A 20,186-nucleotide genomic window follows, 5' to 3' on the forward strand; every position below is an offset into this window, starting at 1 on the left:
TCTAGTGACCAAAACATTTCCCACACATCAAATCCTCAAAACACCGCCCAAAAGTTATGTTCTGATCACAATCTTAGTAAGACATATCACCACTTTCAAACAAATTAGTATACTACACAAGGTTTCATCTCATACATTTGTTCAGCTATCTCAAACCTAAACTTCCTCCGAGACACCATGGACCTGCCAACACTGCTACTAAGGTTGTAAATGCACTATACAGATAGTCATAGAACTGTTGCAGTTCAGAAAGAGGCACTTGACCTGCTGCAGTAGTAGAGCTCATTTTTCCACCGTCTGCAGATTATTCTCACTTGTGCCTTTCCCCTATTTATTTTCAAAAGCTCTGATAGCAACTTCCAGTCTTAACTACCTTTTACTTAAAAAATATTTTCCTCACATCATCCTTTGCAACTTATGACAAAATTTTGAATTTGTGCTCTGGTGCTTGTACCATCTACTAATGGGAACAGTGTCTCAATATGAACATTTACATCAATACTCCCATATACAGATTTAACAGATGAAATCTGTAACTACACACATTATGTTAATCAGATTATATTTCAAATTAATTAAAAAATCACAATACTTTGATTTGCTTGTAAGACGAGACGCAGAAGCAGTAAGAAGAGCAATATTGATTTTCTCAGAGAGTTCCTCCACAGTCTCGATGTCCATTGCCGCTTCACTGGAGGTTGAGTCGAACTGTGAAAACATTACGGTTAGTAAAGCAAAATACTGACTCGTCACACACAATCCAAAACACTATATTTTTGAAGAAAAACATCAGTCCTCAGGTGGCTGTCGGGTCCCGGGGGTCGCACGCAGCCACCTGAGCTACTTCCTTCCCCGGCCACATTGCGATGGCTCTGCGCCCGGAGCGCCACGGCAGTGGTGAGTAAGTTGCTGGCATGATACCCAACCCCCTCCTTCTCAGCGCTCCGGGCTGATCCAGGCCAGACTCCCCATACACTATGAAAAGAACTCTCCCGCCAATTGGTCCCTTGAACTAGTATTGTCATTCAATAAGATCACAACTGATTCAACGTGCTACCGTTTTTCCCGCCATCTCTCCATCTGCCGTCACCCTCCACCCACACCCCCCACCCATTCATTCATTCAGAATGGAGGAGATCTGGAAGCCTTGGGCAAATTGAATCGTTACTTTCTTTATTTTAATTTTTTAATTTTTATTTTTTGAGCATGAAATGTTCTATATCCCGCTAGCCTTTTATCAAAAATTAGCAATTCAAAATGGGGGGGTGTCTTCAACGCAGGTGCGTCATCATTGCTGGGAAATACAGTAGTTGATAAGATGAGTTATGTACCACTTTTTCCTTATCATTTTGCCACTCTGACAGTTCTGGGTTAAAGAGGTAACCAAATATTTCAAAATCAAATGGATCTACACTTTGCCAAGAAAAATAAGTAAAATTAGCGAGAATGCAGTTCATAAGGTAATCCCCTATATTATTTGGTAAATTGACAACACTACTCAAAAAAACACAACCTATCCTATACTGAGTCAAACAACAAGCTGATCATTACAATGCCGACAAGTGAAACTACTCACCATTCTCTCAACGTCAATTTTCTCTGCATCACTTTGACTGTCACCATTCACCAGATTACTCTGAGGGCCAGTCTCTTTATCAGAGTTACGAAAGTCTTCATATAGCAGTAATCTTTGATGAAAGTCTAGTTCCTCATTCTCTGGATTTTCTAGCATATCTTCTTCCCTTTTAACTGGAACATTAAATGTACTTGCTTCAAACCAACATTTTTTATCTTCCATCTCCACTTCCGCCTGTTCATCATGCAACCAATTTTTCTCCTCCATACTGGGCATTTCCTCTGGTTCCTTATTAACCACTTCATGGTTAGACCTGGAAGAATCTTTATCAACAGAACTTCCTTTTCCAGTTCTTGTGGAATTCTCCAGTGCAGATTTTTCATTTTCTTCTTCCACAATCTGTTCTTCAACAGTGTGTGAACGATCAACCAATTCTGCTGGAGTAGGGTGTTCTAATGCATTTTGATGGTCTATAGAATCATCGTCCAACTCATCGTCCGCCTCACTGACTGAAGGCGTGGAAGGAAATGCATCAGTCTCCTGTTTAACTTCTGGCAATGGATCAGCATTTACATGGTCCTCATCTGGTACACCCTGAGACACCGTTGCCTCAATAAGCTCAGAATCGGCAACATGAATCTCTTCCAGCCCAGGTTCAATCAACTTCTCTTCTGCTTTGATATTCTGGTTGGCAGTCTTCTCAGAGCCTGCTTTTTCAAATGACTGTGAACCAGATGACTGATTTGTAAGCTTCAATGACTTTCCAGCAGTTATGATGGTATTTGACACACTTTTCTGTCCTTGAGGAAGCTGCAGTAGAGCAAATGCCACTGGTTGAAGGGGAACAAGATGCCAAGCATTGATAGTTTGACCAACACCATTAACAAATGGAGGCTGTGAAGTAGTTTGAACAGGTACCTCTGATGCTACTGCAGAAATGGGTTGAGGACTAGAGGTTTGCTTCAAAGCAACGCAGGCTGGTTTTACAACAGGGGTTGAACGAGGCCTTCCTCTTTGTGGTATTATCCCTTTAGGACATAGAGTGACATTGCTGGGATATAAAGCCACCGAACAAGATTTTATTGGGGTAGGCACACAATTTCCACTACCTGAGCCTAAGAATATGAAAATAAAAAAAGAGGAAATGTTAGATAAAAAATGGAGTTTATAAAAAAATAGAAATATGTCAAACGTTTGTGCAGTCCAGTTCCACATTATGGTAGGTGCAATTATATTCTTGTGTGGAATAGTCTGGGTTGACTTCCACTTCCGTTTATGTATCTTCACCAATCTGTGCTACATATCCAGAAGTTTAATGGTGAGAGCAGAAATTATGATTGGGTGAAAGGGATAGCAGTGGAGACCCAAAAGCGAGGAGTGGGTTTTTGGAGCAAGAATTATATTAGTTGATAAGAAGAGTTTATTTTTGGCTCCTTACGTTAAGACAATTATTTAAATTAAAAACTATGAAAATAAATGATAATGAAAGGCCTCGAGTGAATGTTGACAGTATGTTTCCAGTAATGGGAAAGTGCAGGACAAGAGGGAACAGCCAAAGAATAATGGGACGCACCTTTAAAATGGAAACGAGGAGAAATGTCTTCAGCTGGTGAATCTGTGGAATTCATTGCCACTGATGGCTGTGGAGGCCAAGACACTGGGTATTTTTACGGTGGAGATTGACAGGTTCTTGATTAGGGAGGGCGTCAAAGGTGATGGGAGAAGGCATGAGAATGGGGTTGAGGGGAAATTATTGAATGGCAGAGTAGATTTGATGGGCTGAATGGCTTAATTCTACTCCAATGTCTTATGATATTATGGAAGTCGTGTGTTTATCAGTGTTTAGTGAGAGGTTCATTTTACACTTACGCCATTCAGCATTCGATCGGAGAAATCCCATTGACATCATTCTGTTTATTTTTCTCTAATCTATTCCATCTCATGTGCTCACCAATTCCTCCCCGATTCTTCTACCACCCATCTGCACTAAGGGCAATTTCCAGTTACCAATTAACCAAATAGCCAGTCCGTTGTCCTTGGGATATAGGAGGAAACGGAGTATTTAGGCAAAACCCATGTGGCCACAGGGAGAACATGCAAACTCCATATAGGCAGCTCTGGAAGCCACGATCGAAATCAGGTCACAGAGCTATGCAGCACAGCAATACCTACTGTGCTGTTTTTCAGCTTTTTTTCTCTTCCTTTTATCTTGGAATAACAATCCACTATAATCTGTAAATCTCAAATTTCTATTTACTTTAACTTTCTTATGACATCAAGTTTATGGTGGTCGTCAGAGCAATTCTATTCTCCCTTGTATTTTTCTGTTCTATTCTCCCATGTATTTTTCCTGTAACATATATACGCTTTTGCATGGCCATCAACTCTATCCTGTTTCACCTACCTTGAGCCTGCACTTGGGATTAATATAGTAGCCAATTAATGTAACAACCAGTCCATGTCGGGTGTTCGCATTTTTCCTGCATCTAGCTTGTCCAGTCCTTTTATAATTTTATATGTTTCTATAAGATCCCCCTCATCCTTCTCAACTCCAGTGAATACAAGCCTAGTCTTTTCAATCTTTCCTCATATGACAGTCCCGCCATCCCAGGGATCAATCTCGTGAACCTACGCTGATGACACAATGGCACATGGCACGACAGATGGCACAATGGGACGACAGATGGCACAATGGGCTAAGTGTTCGGCTGGCAACCGGAAGGTAGCTGGTTCGAATCCCGCTTGGAGTGCATACTGTCGTTGTGTCCTTGGGCAAGACACTTCACCCACCTTTGCCTGTGTGTGTCCTTGGGCAAGACACTTCACCCACCTTTGCCTGTGTGTGTGGATGTAATTATGTGAAGCACTTTGGGGTCAATGCAAGTTGACTAAAAATGTGCTATATAAATAAAGAAATTTAAATTTAAATTTTACGCTGCACTGCCTCAATCATAAGGATGTCCTTCCTCAAATTAGGAGACCAAAACTGTACAATACTCCAGATGTGGTCTCACCAGTGTCCTATACAACTGCAGAAGAACCTCTTTACTCCTATACTGAAATCCTCTTGTTATGAAGGCCAACATTCCATTAGCTTTCTTCACTACCTGCTAGCCAACTTTCAGTGACCGGTGTACAAGGACGCCCAGGTCTCACTGCACCTCCCCCTTACCTAACCTAACCCCATTGAGATAATAATCAGCCTTAAGTATGCTGGGACCAGAGTTCAAGTGATAGGGAGATAAATAAGACTTTAAGCCAAATACAGTAAAGAATGTTACATGGTAACAACGTGGAAGCAGTGCCAGGCAACAAAAGTGGTAAGATTGACCAGTTTGTGTCAGGAAGGAAGTTAGCAAAAAGAGCTGAAGCAGGAAAACATGACAATGACAAATAGGACTTCATATAAAAGTTTTAAGATGCCTTTTAAAAAAGGTGCTGTATCTAAATGTGTAAAGTATTTGTTACAAAGTGGACAAATTGACAGTGCTAAATGGGGATAAATGGATGCAATAACATTTGCATTGCAGCTTCAGGGTAACCATGAATGGCAAAGAATGTTCGATAATTAGGACAGACAGGCAAACTGAAAAGGAGATGGAGCGGTATTGCCAGAAAATAATGAAGTCACTGCAACAGTGAGAAAGGGTATTAGTATAATTCATTAAGTGTGGACAAGAAGGCATGTAGGCCAAGTAAGTTGAGCAGCCAACTAGGGAACATGCTAACCGAATCAGAGTACTGTACAATGTAAAAAGGTCATCATAATCTTGTCCTGAGAGGTCCATTAAAGAAGAACGACCATCAAAATATCAATCTTTATTATAATGGAGGTGAAGATGGACTAACAATGGGTAACACGTAATGAACTGCAGGAGCTAATGTATCCCTGACTGGCATAAAAGTAGTTATGGGGGATAATTACTGCTCTATGCACAACAATTAGGATCCCAGAAGGCTCTGTTGCTTTTGCACGCATAGTTTCAAGACTAGAAAATAAACTTTGAGCGCAAGCTGAAGGATTCAATTAGCATGCCCCGAGTAAGGAACCAAAAGAGGCAAGATGAATAATAGAATACTAATGAGTGAGTTTGATAATCTAGAGACTAAATTATTAAACAGATGAAAACAATTTCTGGATTACTACCCAAGACATATGAAAGGTAGCATCAAAAAATACAGTGGGAGACAGCCATTTCAACTCGTAGACCACTGGATGCAATAATACTATCTACTGGGGCGGCACTTAGAACTAAGCTGGAACAAGCCTGTTTAAAATAAATCTCTCATGTGGGATCTGTTGGCCAATCATAATACAATGCCCATCCTTAATTGCTCGTACATCCAAGTGGTAAAAGGGGCGATTTAGTGCAACTGAATGGCTTGCGCTACCATTTCAGAAGTCACTTAAAAGTCAACCACTTTACTGTAGTTTTGGAGTAAACAAATAAGCAAATGACTGGAGTAAAAATATGCAGGCCAGTTCAAATAAAAATAGCAGGTCTTCCCCCAAAGTCATAAGTTTCAAGGTTATTATTACAGATTGTCGGATTTTTTCAAATTCCTGATTTAATTAATTAAATTTTAACTCAGGTATCTAGATCTTTTACTTTTAAGGACCCTAATATCAGTAGCTGTGTGCAACAAATACCATATTACATTTCCAATGTGACCAAACAGGGTCAAGTCTCAATTTCTTGGATGTAGGGTCAAAAAAACAACCCCGATCTTCATAAAAATTTCAATATCATTTGAGATTATTTTTCAGCCGGAGAATCGAGAAATGGGACAGTCTCAGATGGATATTAGCCAGTGAGAAAAGGGAGGGGGTTTCTTTACTCATAGAGCAATTTTGAGGGGATCATGACCAGCACTCATTTCTATGTCTTACATTTTTGATAAAATTCCCCAGCGACACACTTAATAACTATGATACTTTCATGCATTTAATCAAAACATAGGTTTCTAGAAGGTTCTAGAAACCTTCAAGATAAGCCACAATGAAAAAGATTGATCAAAATTACCAACATTTATCAGAATATTAAAGCAAATATTAATTTGCAGGAAGTTAAATGCTTAAATCACTGCAAAGTCTGACATTTAAATTCTTCTGAAATATAGTTTAATCCAAGCACACTGTGCAATATTAAAATAACAGTTCACATTTTTCTCACCCCAGCTCTTCAACATTTTATTCTGCCAAAAATAATGAACAATGAGGCAAAAGATGAACAAAACAAATAAACTCTTCTCAAAGTCTGCACTGAGATGCAAAAGCAGAACTCACCTGGATTCCGTACAGCAGGAGTGACCTTTTGGTGGAGATGTGGTCGACTCACTGGTCCAGGATTTGGTAGAGGCACAAGTTCGACAATCTGGCCATTTGGATATTGGAAGAGATTCGCACCTGGACATCTGAGGGGCTGCAGTATCATCTTCTGATCAGGTGTGAGTTGTAGATTCTGTGCAGGCCGTGGGGTGTAAAGGAACTGTGGTCTGTCAGTTTTTGTGGCTTGAGACAAATCATGAGGAGTAGAGTTGGATGTTTCAGGATGTTTAGATACTCCTGTCATAACAAAATGCAATATGAAAGCATCAATTACTGTGAGTCGGCATGCCAAAATAGAATTTCTTAGCACTAAAGAGAAATGTTAAGATACTGCTTAGATTGCATACACAATGAATGATCAGGTTGGGAGCAAGGTGGCAGGGAGTCATCGTCCCCTGTGGAATCGTTACCGCAGCAGTGGTCAGTCTTCAGGAGCAGAAAGAAATATCTGAGAATTGGACAGCAAGAGATACAGTGCCCTCCATAATGTTTGGGACAAAGACCCATCATTTATTTATTTGCCTCTGTACTCCACAATTTGAGATTTGTAATAGAAAAAAATCACATGCGGTTAAAGTACACATTGGCAGATTTTAATAAAGGCCATTTTTATTCATTATGATTTCATCATGTAGAAATTACAACAGTAATTTAGACCTAGTCCCCCCATTTCAGGGCACCATAATGTTTGGGACACAGCAATGTCATGTAAATGAAAGTTGTCATGTTTAGTAGTTTGTTGCATATCCTTTGCATGCAATGACTGCTTGAAGTCTGCGATTCATGGACATCACCAATTGCTGGGTTTCTGCTCTGGTGATGCTCAGCCAGACCTGCATTGCAACCATTTTTAGCTTATGCTAGTTTTGGGGGCTAGTTCCATTCATTTTTCTCCTCAGCATATAAAAGGCATGCTCAATTGTCTTCAGATCGGGTGATTGACTTGGCCACTCAAGAATTGACCATTTTTTTAGCTTTGAAGAACTCCTTTGTTAGCGATCATTGGCTTGCTGTAGATGAACCGCCGGCCAATGAGTTTTGAGGCATTTGTTTCAACTTGACCAGATAGGATGTGTCTATACACTTCAGAATTCTTTGTGCTACTACCATCAGCAGTTGTTCACCAATGAAGATAAGTGAGCCAGTACCTTCAGCAGTCATACATGCCCAGGACATAACACCCCCACCACCGTGTTTCACAGATGAGGTGGTATGCTTTGGATCTTGGGCAGTTCCTTCTCTCCTCCATACTTTGCTCTTGCCATCACTCTGATAAGTTAATCATCGTCTCATCTATCCACAAGACTTTTTTCCAGAACTGCGGTTTCTCTTTTAAGTATTTCTTGGCAAACTGTAACCTGGCCATCCTATTTTTGCAGCTAACCAGTGGTTTGCATCTTGCAGTGTAGCCTCTGTATTTTTGTTCATGAATTCTTGACAAATCCACACCCGACTCCTGAAGAGTGCTTCTAAACTGTTGGATAGGTGTTTGGGGATTTTTCTTTATTATAGAGAGAATTCATGTGTCATCAGCTGTGAAGGTCCTCCTTGGCCTGCCAGTCCCTTTGCGATTAGTAAGCTCACCAGTGCTCTCTTTCTTCTTAATGATGTTCCAGGCAGTTGATTTTTGTAAGCTTAAGGTTTGGCTGATGTCTCGAACAGTTTTATTCTTGCTTCTCAGTTTCATAATGGCTTCTTAGAATTTCATTGGCACAACGTTGGTCCTCATGCTGATAAACAGCAATAAAAGTTTCCAAAGGTGATGGAAAGACTGGAGAAAAGACTGGGTCCATAGAGCACTCTTATGTCTGCATTAAGGCATTAATTAAGCACACCTGAGCAATTACAAAAACCTGTGAAGCAATATGTCCCAAACATTATGGTGCCCTGAAATGGGTGGACTATGACTGCTGTAATTTCTACATGGTGAAACCAAAATGTACAAAAATGGCCTTTATTAAAATCTAACAATGTGTACTTTAACTACATGTGACTTTTTCTATTACAAACCTCAAATTGTGGAGTACAGACTTTTCCTACACCAGCCTGTGCTCCATGTATCCAACTCGATTTTTACTCCTTGTTCTCGAAAACCTAGTCAAGACAAAGATCTCTACACCTACTCTAGCCATGAAGAGATACACCACAGAAATAAGGCCTTTGCCTCACCTAGTCTACACTGATTACCACTGAACATTAACACTAATCCTATATTAATCTCATTCTGTATTCTCCCCACATTCTTAACAACTGCCCCAGATTCTACATTAAGAGGCAGTTTACACAGTTCAATTAACCTACTAATCTTCACGTATTTGGAATGCTGACAAAAACAGAAGCACCCACAGACGCAGGAAGAATAGATGGCACTCGAGGTTGTACCCTGGTCTCTGTCTCTGTGAAGCAGCAGCTCAACTAGCTGTGCCACCCACATCCTTCAAGCATCTGAAGAATGTTATACCTTTCCGTAGGATTGCTTCTCATTCCTCTATATTATGAAAATATAGGCTTAACCTCTCTTCCTGTGATGAATCCACAATGCTAGCAATTAATCATGTTGCTGCACCCCCTCATTGCCAGTAAATCCCATTGCAAGTACGTCCTTCTTCAGATAGCAAGACAAGACCTCGACACAATATTCTAAATTAGCTCTCAGCTAATTAGTAAAATGATAGGAAAAAGACATCTCTACTTTGTACTCATGTCCTCTAATATTGGATTAGATTAACACAGAAAGTGGACGTAGTAAAAAGTTTAACATCACTTAAGATTGATAAATTTCTAGTCATAGACGAAGTACATCCCAGACTGCTAAATGAAGCAAAGAAGGAAAGACTGCAATTATTATTTATAATCCTCCCTGACTGGGGGATTTAATATCTGCTGATGTTGTACTGTTGACTAAAAAACAATATAACTGAGTAACCATATGCTAGTTAGTTTAACTTTGATGGTAATAAAAATATTGACACCAATTCTGAAAATTATATACGCTTAAATAGAACAATAGAAAATAATCAAGGATAGCCATCTTAGATTTATTAAGAGAAATATGTGTCAAAAAGACTGAAACACACGACAAACTTATTGAATATTTTGAGGTTTTAACAAAGCGGATCATTGAGTGTAATGTGTTTGTAGTCATGTACATTGATTTTTAGCAAGGCCTTTGATAAGGTCTTACATGACAGCTGTTCACAAAAGTAAAGTTCCCTAAAATCCAAGGGAGAGTGACAAATTGGATGCAAAGTGAACTCCACCCCAGCAAGCATCAATTACGGCCATTTTTCTGACTGGAAGATGCTGATACAGTGAAAGTACAAGTTGATGCAATTCTTATATAATAAAATAATCTACACTTTGTTTTAAAGAACAACAGAAAAGCATTACAGGGCTCTTAAACTGGTAAAATATTTTGACAGTATTTCACAGGAGTACATGACAGAATTTGACATGGAACCAAGTGAGGATAGAAAACTGAACATTTGGTCACACTGTGGTTTTTAGGAGCAGCTCAAAGGAGACAAAGGCTCAGAGTCACTGAAGTTTATGGAGGAATTCCAGATGATGCCAATACCTACAGTGTTGGAAACTGAAAATAAATCAGAATTGCAAATTGTATACATCCGATTTTGAATGAGTTAGCAAAATGCTTCACTACCACTATGTATTATTAAGGGCATAGTGAAAAAGTGTGTTTTTGTGAAGACTTTAATGCCTGGCAATTCGATTGAGTAGCATTATTTTATTCAGCACTGCGAGCTGAAAATTGATTTTTCCCACATACAAAGTAAGGTAATTAGCAGGATGTTTAGGAGCCAGGATGTTTAGGCACTAAAAAACACTGAAATAGGCAGGCAAAAGGGCATAATAAAATTACAAAAGACACAAAAAAGGCATTTATTGACAAAAACAGCATTAAAAGGCATTTATTTCCACCACCAAAATATGTTTTAACATTATAATATAAAGGTATACGACATTAAATGACCAAAGTTGCACATAATTAATAGCATTTTTTTTTTGAAATTGTCTGGTGTTAAACTATGCCGTCTGTCAGACAGAATATGCTTCAGTTGTGGAAAAACTTCTTTCTACCTCAGCTGAGGTCACTGATGCATACCCAAAACAAGCTACCGACTCTATATTCATGTCGATATCTAGTACATTCCAACTACCTTTGAGAACTTTAGTATGTTTTGCATTTCTTCAAGATCTTTGTTAGCTGAAATCACTCTCTCACATTTTCCTTGTATGTCTTTACCGACATCGCCAGGAACTTTACGAATATCGTCAGTTACTTTGTTGAAAACCTGCAAGTTATTCACTAATGTTTCGCCACGTTTCTCAAGGGAAGTGATAGCTTGTGGGAAGTTTGCAAAATTGGAAGCAATAAACACAAGATGGCGGCGGAGAGACATTTTCTGCATGATTTCATTGACGATCCTGACTGCAGCAGATTCTTCTTCTTCAAAACAGTTGACGATTTATTTTATCTTTTTTAAATTTGCAGCATAGTAGAGTACAGCAGCGAGCCATGTACCCCACCTAGTCAAAACGGGCTGAGTAGGTAGCGGAATCTCGGGTGCCATTTCCTTGAACAACTGAACACATGATGGTACTTTGAGGAAGATTTTCTTGATATTGGAAACTAGGCGATAGACATTTGGAAACAAACTACGAATGTGCTTGGCAATTCTATGAAGTCCTTGAGCTAAGCATGTCAAATGCAACATTTTGGAGAAGAAAACTTTAACTCACAAACAGAAAAACATTCTCGTGTTTTATACCTTCTGGCCAAAGTACAGCAAGTGAAGATGTAAACAACTGAGCAATAGTTGAGCTGTGTGACCTCCAATACTTCCGATGTCAACAAATACTCCTTTGATGGTTGACCTGCCTCCAGTGTACCGATGGCCACATTGGCAACATATCTCCCCACAGCATCGGTTGTCTCGTCTATTGAGATCCATATTTCGATGCATGCAAAATCTCTAATTTTCTGCACAACAATGTTGAAGTTGCTGTCAACATAATTTTTCCGTAATGATGAGTCGCTCGGTATATGTTCCTCTGTGTATTTCTCTAAAAGACTTCTGAGAGATTTGTTTTCCAATTTCCGGAGTGGAATTCCAGCATCAATGAATGCCTTGCACATATCACTCGATAACTCAGATTTGCGACTGGAGCCAACAGTAAATGTAGTGAGGAGACAAGCTTGGGTATTTTGCTTGAGTAGTCTACAGCCAATCAGTATCAACATTGACTTCTCTAATTTTAGATAGTCCTTGCCTTCTCCCTCCTCCCCCTCCCCCTTCCCAGCTCTCCTTCTAGTCCTACTGTCCCCGCCTCTTCCTTTCTTTCTATCCCCCCCCCACATCAGTCTGAAGAAGGGTCTCAACCCAAAACGTCGCCTATCCCTTCTCTCCATAGATGCTGCCTTCACCCGCTGAGTTTCTCCAGCATTTTATGTCTACCTTTGATTTTTCCAGCATCTGCAGTCCTTCCTTAAATAGATCTTGGAGAAGACCGAACCAGCGGGCAGCGGCATGAACGAATGAATGACCAATGGTGGCACCCCTGGTTTCGCCCCGGTGGTGGAAGCTTTCGTGTAAGTTATACTATGTTAACACGTTAATGATAACATTAATATTAAAGTGTTAACATAGAAAACGTCATTGTAATCACGGTACAACTAGAGAAAATAGCACAACCTTTTTGCAAAATAGCAAAAAAATGCTGATTTAGGCACTCGATCATGAAAAAGGCATTATCCTGGTGAAATCATCAAAAAAGGCATGAAAATGCACTTGTGGCATTATGGCAAAATCCTGGGTCAAGTAATTACCGTCAATTTACATCACTACAACAATTCAGTGAGAAGCTTCCTGAAGCTCGTCACCTTCATGAGCAAGACATGATTTCTGCACTTTAGCCTCACAACGTGACAACATTCTTACAATATACCTATTGCCACATTGTGGTGGAGACTGAAGAATGTGTCCAGGGGCAATTCTGTATTACTCCTGTAGTGGATGACATTCAAGTAAAATATTTACTTTTATGCTGGCCTACACATCTACTATCATCCCATGTCGTCGTTGCCCCCCCCAACAATATTGCCATTCTCAACCCCATCCCCATATTTTCATACTAGCCTGAGGCCCCAATCTTCCCTCACACCCAACAGGTTCTCATCTGTGATCTCTCTCAACAGACACACATATGCATATTTACATATTTATATTTGGAAGAGTTCAATGGGATAAGGGAGGATGCAAAAAAGTGGTCAGAAATATAGTTTTCGTCATTTGTATTTTAGTAGTGAATTCACAAAGTAATAATTCTGCAGGCATCCAAGTAGCTTTTATATACCTGCAGCCACAAAGAACTGCAGATGATGGTTTACAAAATAAAAGACAATGCACTGAGGTAACTCAGCGGGTCAGGCAGCATCTCTGGAGAACATGGAATGGTAATGTTACGAGTCGGTACCCTCCTTCAGACGGATTGACTGGGAGTGGGGGGGGTTGAGGGTTAGCGGGGAAAAAAGAGGTGGCGGGACAACACTTGATAGGTGGATAGAGGCGAGAGTGGTTGTTGATAGGCAAATTAATGCACAAAAGCCAGAGATGAAAATACAAATGGTGAGATAAGGATAATAGTAATGAACTGCATTTCGTTGTCTCTGTACTGTACACTGACAATGACAATTAAAGTTGAATCTGAATCTGAAATGTGAATCCAGGGGAAATGAATATTGGAGGATGAGGAAGGGGGTTGGGAGAGAGAAATGGGTGCAATCCAACTGGGATGTAGGGAAATGTCTGCAGTTATTTTGTCGCAGAGTATTAACTGAACATTTCAACTATTGGATGAAGTGTTCTGATCAGCTAAATAAGTGTTCACAACAAAATCTTGAATGCAGCTCTATTAATCAGCTCTTAAATGCTGGAAATGTTCTGATTTAAAAAGTCACCACTTTGAAACACTGACTTTGTTACTCAAATGCAGTTCTTGGGGGCTATTTTCACAGACTTTCTCATCCATCTAAAGATGGTCAGCATATCTAAAATTCTTGGACTATTAACTCCAGTGTCACAAAGTTATAACAGAAAGTCTTTTGCATGTGATAATTCATCCCCAAGTTATGGACAACTGACTTATGAATACCTGTACATTTGAAAAAGTTCCTATAACAGCATTAAATTATAAAGTCCAAAATATGAACATATTAATATTGGTTTATTAATGTCATATGTACTGAAATACAATGAAAAATGTTGTTTTGCATGCTTTCCTGTCAAATCATAACACACGCAAGTTCATCAGGTAGTACAAAAGAGAAAATAAACAGAGTGCACAATGTAATATTATAGGTAAAGAGAAAGTGCAGATAAAAAAAGTGCAAGGATGGCAACATGGAAGATTGTAAGATCAGGAAATTCATCCCTAACCAATCAAAAGGACTGTACAAGAATCTGATAACAGCAGGGAAGAAGCTCCTGACCAACTCAACCTCAGTACTGGGCATGCTCTTCTCTCCACTTCCTGAAGTTGATGAGCAGCTCCTTCGTTCTGCTGACCTTGAGGGAGAAACTATCTCCTTCCTGTACCCTGTCTCACCATTGTTTGAAATCAGGTCCACTGTGATGGTGTCATCTGCAAATTTGTAAATGCAATTAAAGCAAAATTTGGCTGCACCATTGTGAGTGTACACGGAGTATAGTAAGGGGCTGAGAACACAGCCTTGTGAGGCCACCAGTGTTGAGAAATATCAAGGAGGATGGTTTATTGTCTACTCTTGCTGATTGCAACTTATGGGTCAGAAGTCAAGAATCTAGTTGTAGAGGGAGATCCTAAGATCTAGGTCCAGAGGTTTGGAGGGGAGTTTATTTGGGATGACATTGTTCAAGGCATGATGTCTGCCATGGACCTGTTCCAGCAGCAGGTGAATTCAATGGATCAAAGTTGTCTGGTATGCTGGAGTTGATCTGCACAATGACCAGCCTCTACATATGCTCGCTAACTTGTTTTTCTTTGGCACTGTGTGATAGTAGTTATTGTATAGCAGCCGGTTACCTCTGATCATTGCAGGGAGGGGTTGGTATGAACGGTAGACCTAGTTTCTCCTCTCTGCACTTTCATTAGTTTTAGTGTTAGGAGTTTTTGATGCCATTCATTACCGTGGAGATATGGTTACAATAGCGAGTGATTTTTATGCATTTTCTGACGTGGAAAAGATTGACTTATGGACATCTGTAAAAATGGAAACCATTCATACCTGTGGACTGCCTGTATTTCTAAACCGACTATGCTGGCTACAAAGTCACTGTGGCTGGTTCATCCATGACTGTATTCTCATCAACAGGCATTTTTTGGTAGTTAGAAATTTAATCTCACAGAACATAAATTATGGATAACTTTGAAACCCAACGACTTGTGAATTGCACAAATTCTGATCAGATAAATGACCCATTAAATATTATGTATTGGATGAAAGGGAGAGTTGGCCATTTACAGTGGTGACATTCCAATTGTGCAGCCAATCTTCTGAATCATTTGAAGGTACCGCTACATCTCATTTAAGAGCCTCCGTAGCACACGTATAATGTCCTAGAACAGCGTACGATTACCGGCCTAAAGAACAATGTACTTCCCACTATTTAAGTGTCAAATTCAGCGTACTTAGATTGGCACAATTTACATTGATGGCCTGCAGATGAGGAGGAGCTCAGCTTTGCAGTGGAAATTCTGAGTTATGGGAGTTGACTGGTAGATAAGAAAATGGGTGCTTAAGCTTGCTTGCCAAATTTATGATACGAGTAGTCTGTAAGTGCCAAATTACATGGAACAACCTAATGACGTACAAGATTTGTACCTATATTCAGACAAGTTAATTTACATGACACATTTTTACCTTCTATCGTAGTAGAGTTCCTACTCCTGTTCAACTTGCATGCTGTAACTGTTGCACTCATTTTTTCCTTACTGTTTTCCTAAAAGAAAGCAAAAAAGACACAAATAATTATATTCAAGAGTTTATTCAACAAGGATTTCTAAATCTGTGAAAAATTGTATAATTAAAAAGATTCAATCTTGCTACTGACCCAAGTTTCTTCTAGTAATCTCCTATTATGTTTTTTGTAAACTGCACATCTTCTTTATGTAGCCTAACAATTAATTTTTTCTGACATATTATCAATATGTTTGGATAATATCAATAGGTTTGGAGGCACACCATCAGGAAGTTATACCTACAAACCCCAGACTAATGATCAAGCAAAAGTTCTACTGCAGTGATGAGCAAGGTCACTATCTTTTACATGATATTAAATCTTTTAAAAATATCTGTAGAGCCCATCAAACATTTTCTTCAAGGAGTTCTCCTTTGTAACCCAGTCAACTAATACCCAAAATATGTAGGAAGGAACTGCAGATGCTGATTTACATTTAAGATAGACACAAAATGCTGGAGTAACTCAGTGGGACAGACAGCATCTCTGGAGAGAAGGAAAGGGCGAAGTTTTGGGTCAAGACCCTTCTTCAGAATACTCAAAATAGATTATCAGACCAACATTTCAATGAGATTTGTGAAGTTTTGCAGAGCTAAATAAAAGTGACTTTGTTGTACCAATTTCTACTTTTATACTGCTCACTTTTTCCAATTTAACTCGATAGAAACACGCCTTTTCATTATAGTGCCATTCTAAAACACAGGACAATCAAAATATTTTATAACCAATTAGCAGAAGCTGTGGTTAGGTTTCTTGGCAGTGTCCAGAGTCTTGGTCCACAGGTGAAGAAACAAGAGTTTGAATCTCACCATAACAATAACCAAATTTTAATTCAAGGAATGAAAGAAATTTAGGTTTAAAAAAAAAGCTTGTTTCAGTATCAGAAGCCTTGCATGTAAGATTGTGGTTAAAATCCATTTAAAAGAACAAATAAAACTTTTTTTCGAAATAAATGACACGCCAGGTATTTCTGCACCGCTATTATGGGAAACCTTTAAGGCATATATTCGCGGCGTCATAATTTCTTACCAAAGTTTTCAAAATAAGGAAAATAAAAGAGAACTTCAGCGGATAGAACAGAAAATAAAACTACTAGAACTGGACAATGCAACTGACCCAACCATAAATAAACATAATAAGATAACTTTATTGAAATATAAAGTCAATAGAATACTATCGGCTAGAGTAATAAAATTATTCCAAATTACAAAACAAGCACACTTCGAATTTGGGGATAAGCCACATAAACTACTTGCGAGGCAACTGAAGCAACGAGAAAAGGAAAAACCATTACTAAATTTAAATCGGATAAGGGCGAGTTTTTAACACTGCCTAAGGATATTAACAAGAGGTTTGCCCAATTTTATCACAATTTATATACATCTAAAATAAATACAGATGTAAGTAAAATTACAAATTTTTTAGATAATTGCAAGCTCCCAAAATTGGATAGTTTAGAACAAGAGCAATTAGGAGCACGGATTACTAGTGAAGAAATAAAACAAATAATAAACTCACTGAAAAATGGGAAGACCCCAGGACCAGACGGTTTTAGTAATGAATTTTATAAAAGATTTCAGGAGTCAATTATACCAAGATTATTCAATTTATACACGCAGGCTTATACCGAAAATAAACTACCAGAAACCCTAGCAGAAGCAACAATAACACTTATACCAAAAAAAGATAAAGATTTAGATGAACCGGGTTCTTATAGAGCTATTTCACTACTAAATACGGATCAGAAAATTTTAGCAAAGATTCTAGCTAGAAGGCTACATATTTATATTAACAATTTAATAAATACGGATCAAACGGGATTTATACCCAAAAGACAATCATTTAATAATTTGAGAAGGCTTTTCAATATAATGTACTCTCATAATGAGGACAATGAAGATATTTCAGTTATCACGCTGGATGCAGAGAAGGCATTTGATCAAGTAGAATGGCAGTATTTATACAAGGTACTCCAAAAATTCAATATGGGAGAGAATTTTATTAGATGGGTTAAACTACTTTACGATAGACCTACGGCAAGAATATTAACTAACAATACGCTATCTCCAAAATTTTACTTATCAAGGGGTAATAGGCAAGGGTGTGCCTTATCACCATTGCTATTTGCCCTTATGATAGAACCGTTGGCCGAAAGGATTAGAAATCACCCGAATATTCACAGATATAACACTAAGGATTCAAAGAATAAAATTTCACTATATGCTGATGATATTCTTTTATATATTACTAATACACAAACGAGTATACCCACCTTATTAACACTAATTGAGGAATTCGGCTCTTTTTCAGGATATAGAATAAATTGGGATAAAAGCGAAATTATGTCTTTAAAACCACAGGATTCGAGACACTTACTAAAATTCCCCTTCAAAATTGCAACAGAAAAATTCAAGTATCTGGGTATTCAAATTACAAGAAGACACAAATCATTATTTAGTGCCAATTTTATACCACTATTAAATAAACTGAATGATATGATTAAATTTTGGAAAACACTTCCGCTCTCATTGATAGGTAGAATCAACGCTATAAAAATGACTTTCTTACCACAATTAATATATTTGTTTCAAGCGATCCCAATATATATTCCAAAATATTTTTTCAAAAAACTAGATTCCAGTTACTAATTTTATATGGGATTACAGAACACATAGAATTCAACGAAAGCATTTGTGCAAATCTAAAGAAGTTGGGGGTTTATCATTACCTAACTTTATGTATTACTACTGGGCAGTGCATATTAAGAACATAATGTACTGGCTGGATAGTTCCACTCAGCAGTTGGAGTGGATAAGAATGGAGAAAGAGGAGTGCTATCCGCACGATATAGGAACGATCCTGCTCTCACCGATAAAATTGAATAGTATAATATACAAGAAGAACCCAATTATTCACAATATAATAAGAATTTGGAAACAAATAAAAGTATCCTTGAAATTAAATAATTTATCAGTACTAACCCCACTATTGAACAACCCCGCATTCAAACCTTCTCTCATCGACAACACATATCAACAATGGGATAGACTGGGGATTAGGAAAGTAGGGGATATGTATGAATTGGGTAAACTGTTATCATTTCAACAATTAAAATTAAAATTTAAATTGAAGGATAATCAATATTTTAAATATATACAGGTATGTGACTTTATGAAGAAATATATACATAGATTTCAAACTATATTTTTAGACCCTTTAGAAGAAGCAATGAATATTAAGGCTGATTCACAAAAATTAATTTCATACTTTTATAATAATATATTAGATAGAGAATCACCCTCAACAGAAGCACTAAGGGAAGATTGGGAACATGAGCTAATGATATAGATCTCGAAGGATAGATGGGAAAAGTATTTGATGAATACACATAACTGTTCTATTAATACAAGACATAATTTAATTCAATTCTAATTATTACATAGACTATATTATTCAAAAACGAGGTTGAATAAATTTTATCCAAACGTCTCTCCCAGATGCGATAAATGTTTGTTTCAAAACGCTAATTTAACACATTCATTTGTAGGATGTACAAAGTTGAATAAATTTTGGAGTGATATATTTGATATATTTACAAAGCTCTTCAAGTCAAGAATAGAACCCAAAATGGAATGGATTATATTTGGAATAATAGGAGAAGATACCAATTTAAATAAAGACCATAATGTTTTTTTTAATTATGGGTTAATAATTGGAAAGAAATTGATACTTAAATTTTGGAAAAATACAACCATACCAACTGTTAAAATGTGGATTAGGAATATGATGGACATAGCACGCCTTGAAGAAATGAGACTCCGACTAATAGATAAATATGACCAATTCTTAAGGAGTTGGTCTCCTTTCATCGACTTTTTGGAATCATGTGATGCAGCGGTACCATAAGGATTGCTGATTTCAGTTCATGACGTGGATAGATCTACATCTCCGAATATAGATTTGAAAAATTCTCTTTTAAGGGGCCTTTTCTTCTATTTCTACTTTCCACCTTTTCTTTTTTATTTTATTTTTTTATTTTTATTTTTTATATCCACACTTCACATTTTTCTACTCTCTACCATCTATTTTTCCACTCTTTCCCCTTTCTATTGTTTTCTTTTTCTTGTCTTGCCTACTCATAACATAAAACTAGAGGTTGTACATAGAATGGATTACGGTATGACATAGGATTACGGTATTGTTTTGTATTGTATTAACTTCTAATAAAATAAACAAAAACAAAAAAACAAAAACAAAAAAAATC

General features: G+C 37.9%; 2 protein-coding genes across 2 annotated transcripts in view; both read right to left on the reverse strand.

Moving 5' to 3' along the window:
• The window catches only part of LOC116976742, a 415,857-nt gene that overhangs the window by 91,288 nt on the left and 304,383 nt on the right, over positions 1–20,186 (reverse strand). Inside the window, exons 18-20 of the mRNA XM_033026631.1 lie at positions 6,864–7,142; positions 1,577–2,691; positions 593–708 (exon numbers count right to left, since the gene is read on the reverse strand). Coding sequence (XP_032882522.1) covers positions 593–708; positions 1,577–2,691; positions 6,864–7,142 — 1,510 coding nt within the window. The remainder of the gene's footprint in view (positions 1–592; positions 709–1,576; positions 2,692–6,863; positions 7,143–20,186) is intronic.
• Positions 14,194–20,186, reverse strand: part of LOC116976748 (DEAD-box ATP-dependent RNA helicase 42-like) — a 51,917-nt gene continuing 45,924 nt past the window's right edge. Inside the window, exons 5-6 of the mRNA XM_033026647.1 lie at positions 15,826–15,904; positions 14,194–14,567 (exon numbers count right to left, since the gene is read on the reverse strand). Coding sequence (XP_032882538.1) covers positions 14,209–14,567; positions 15,826–15,904 — 438 coding nt within the window. The 3' untranslated portion in view covers positions 14,194–14,208. The remainder of the gene's footprint in view (positions 14,568–15,825; positions 15,905–20,186) is intronic.

The sequence above is a fragment of the Amblyraja radiata genome, chromosome 9, assembly GCF_010909765.2.
Source record: "Amblyraja radiata isolate CabotCenter1 chromosome 9, sAmbRad1.1.pri, whole genome shotgun sequence".
NCBI lineage: Eukaryota > Metazoa > Chordata > Chondrichthyes > Rajiformes > Rajidae > Amblyraja > Amblyraja radiata.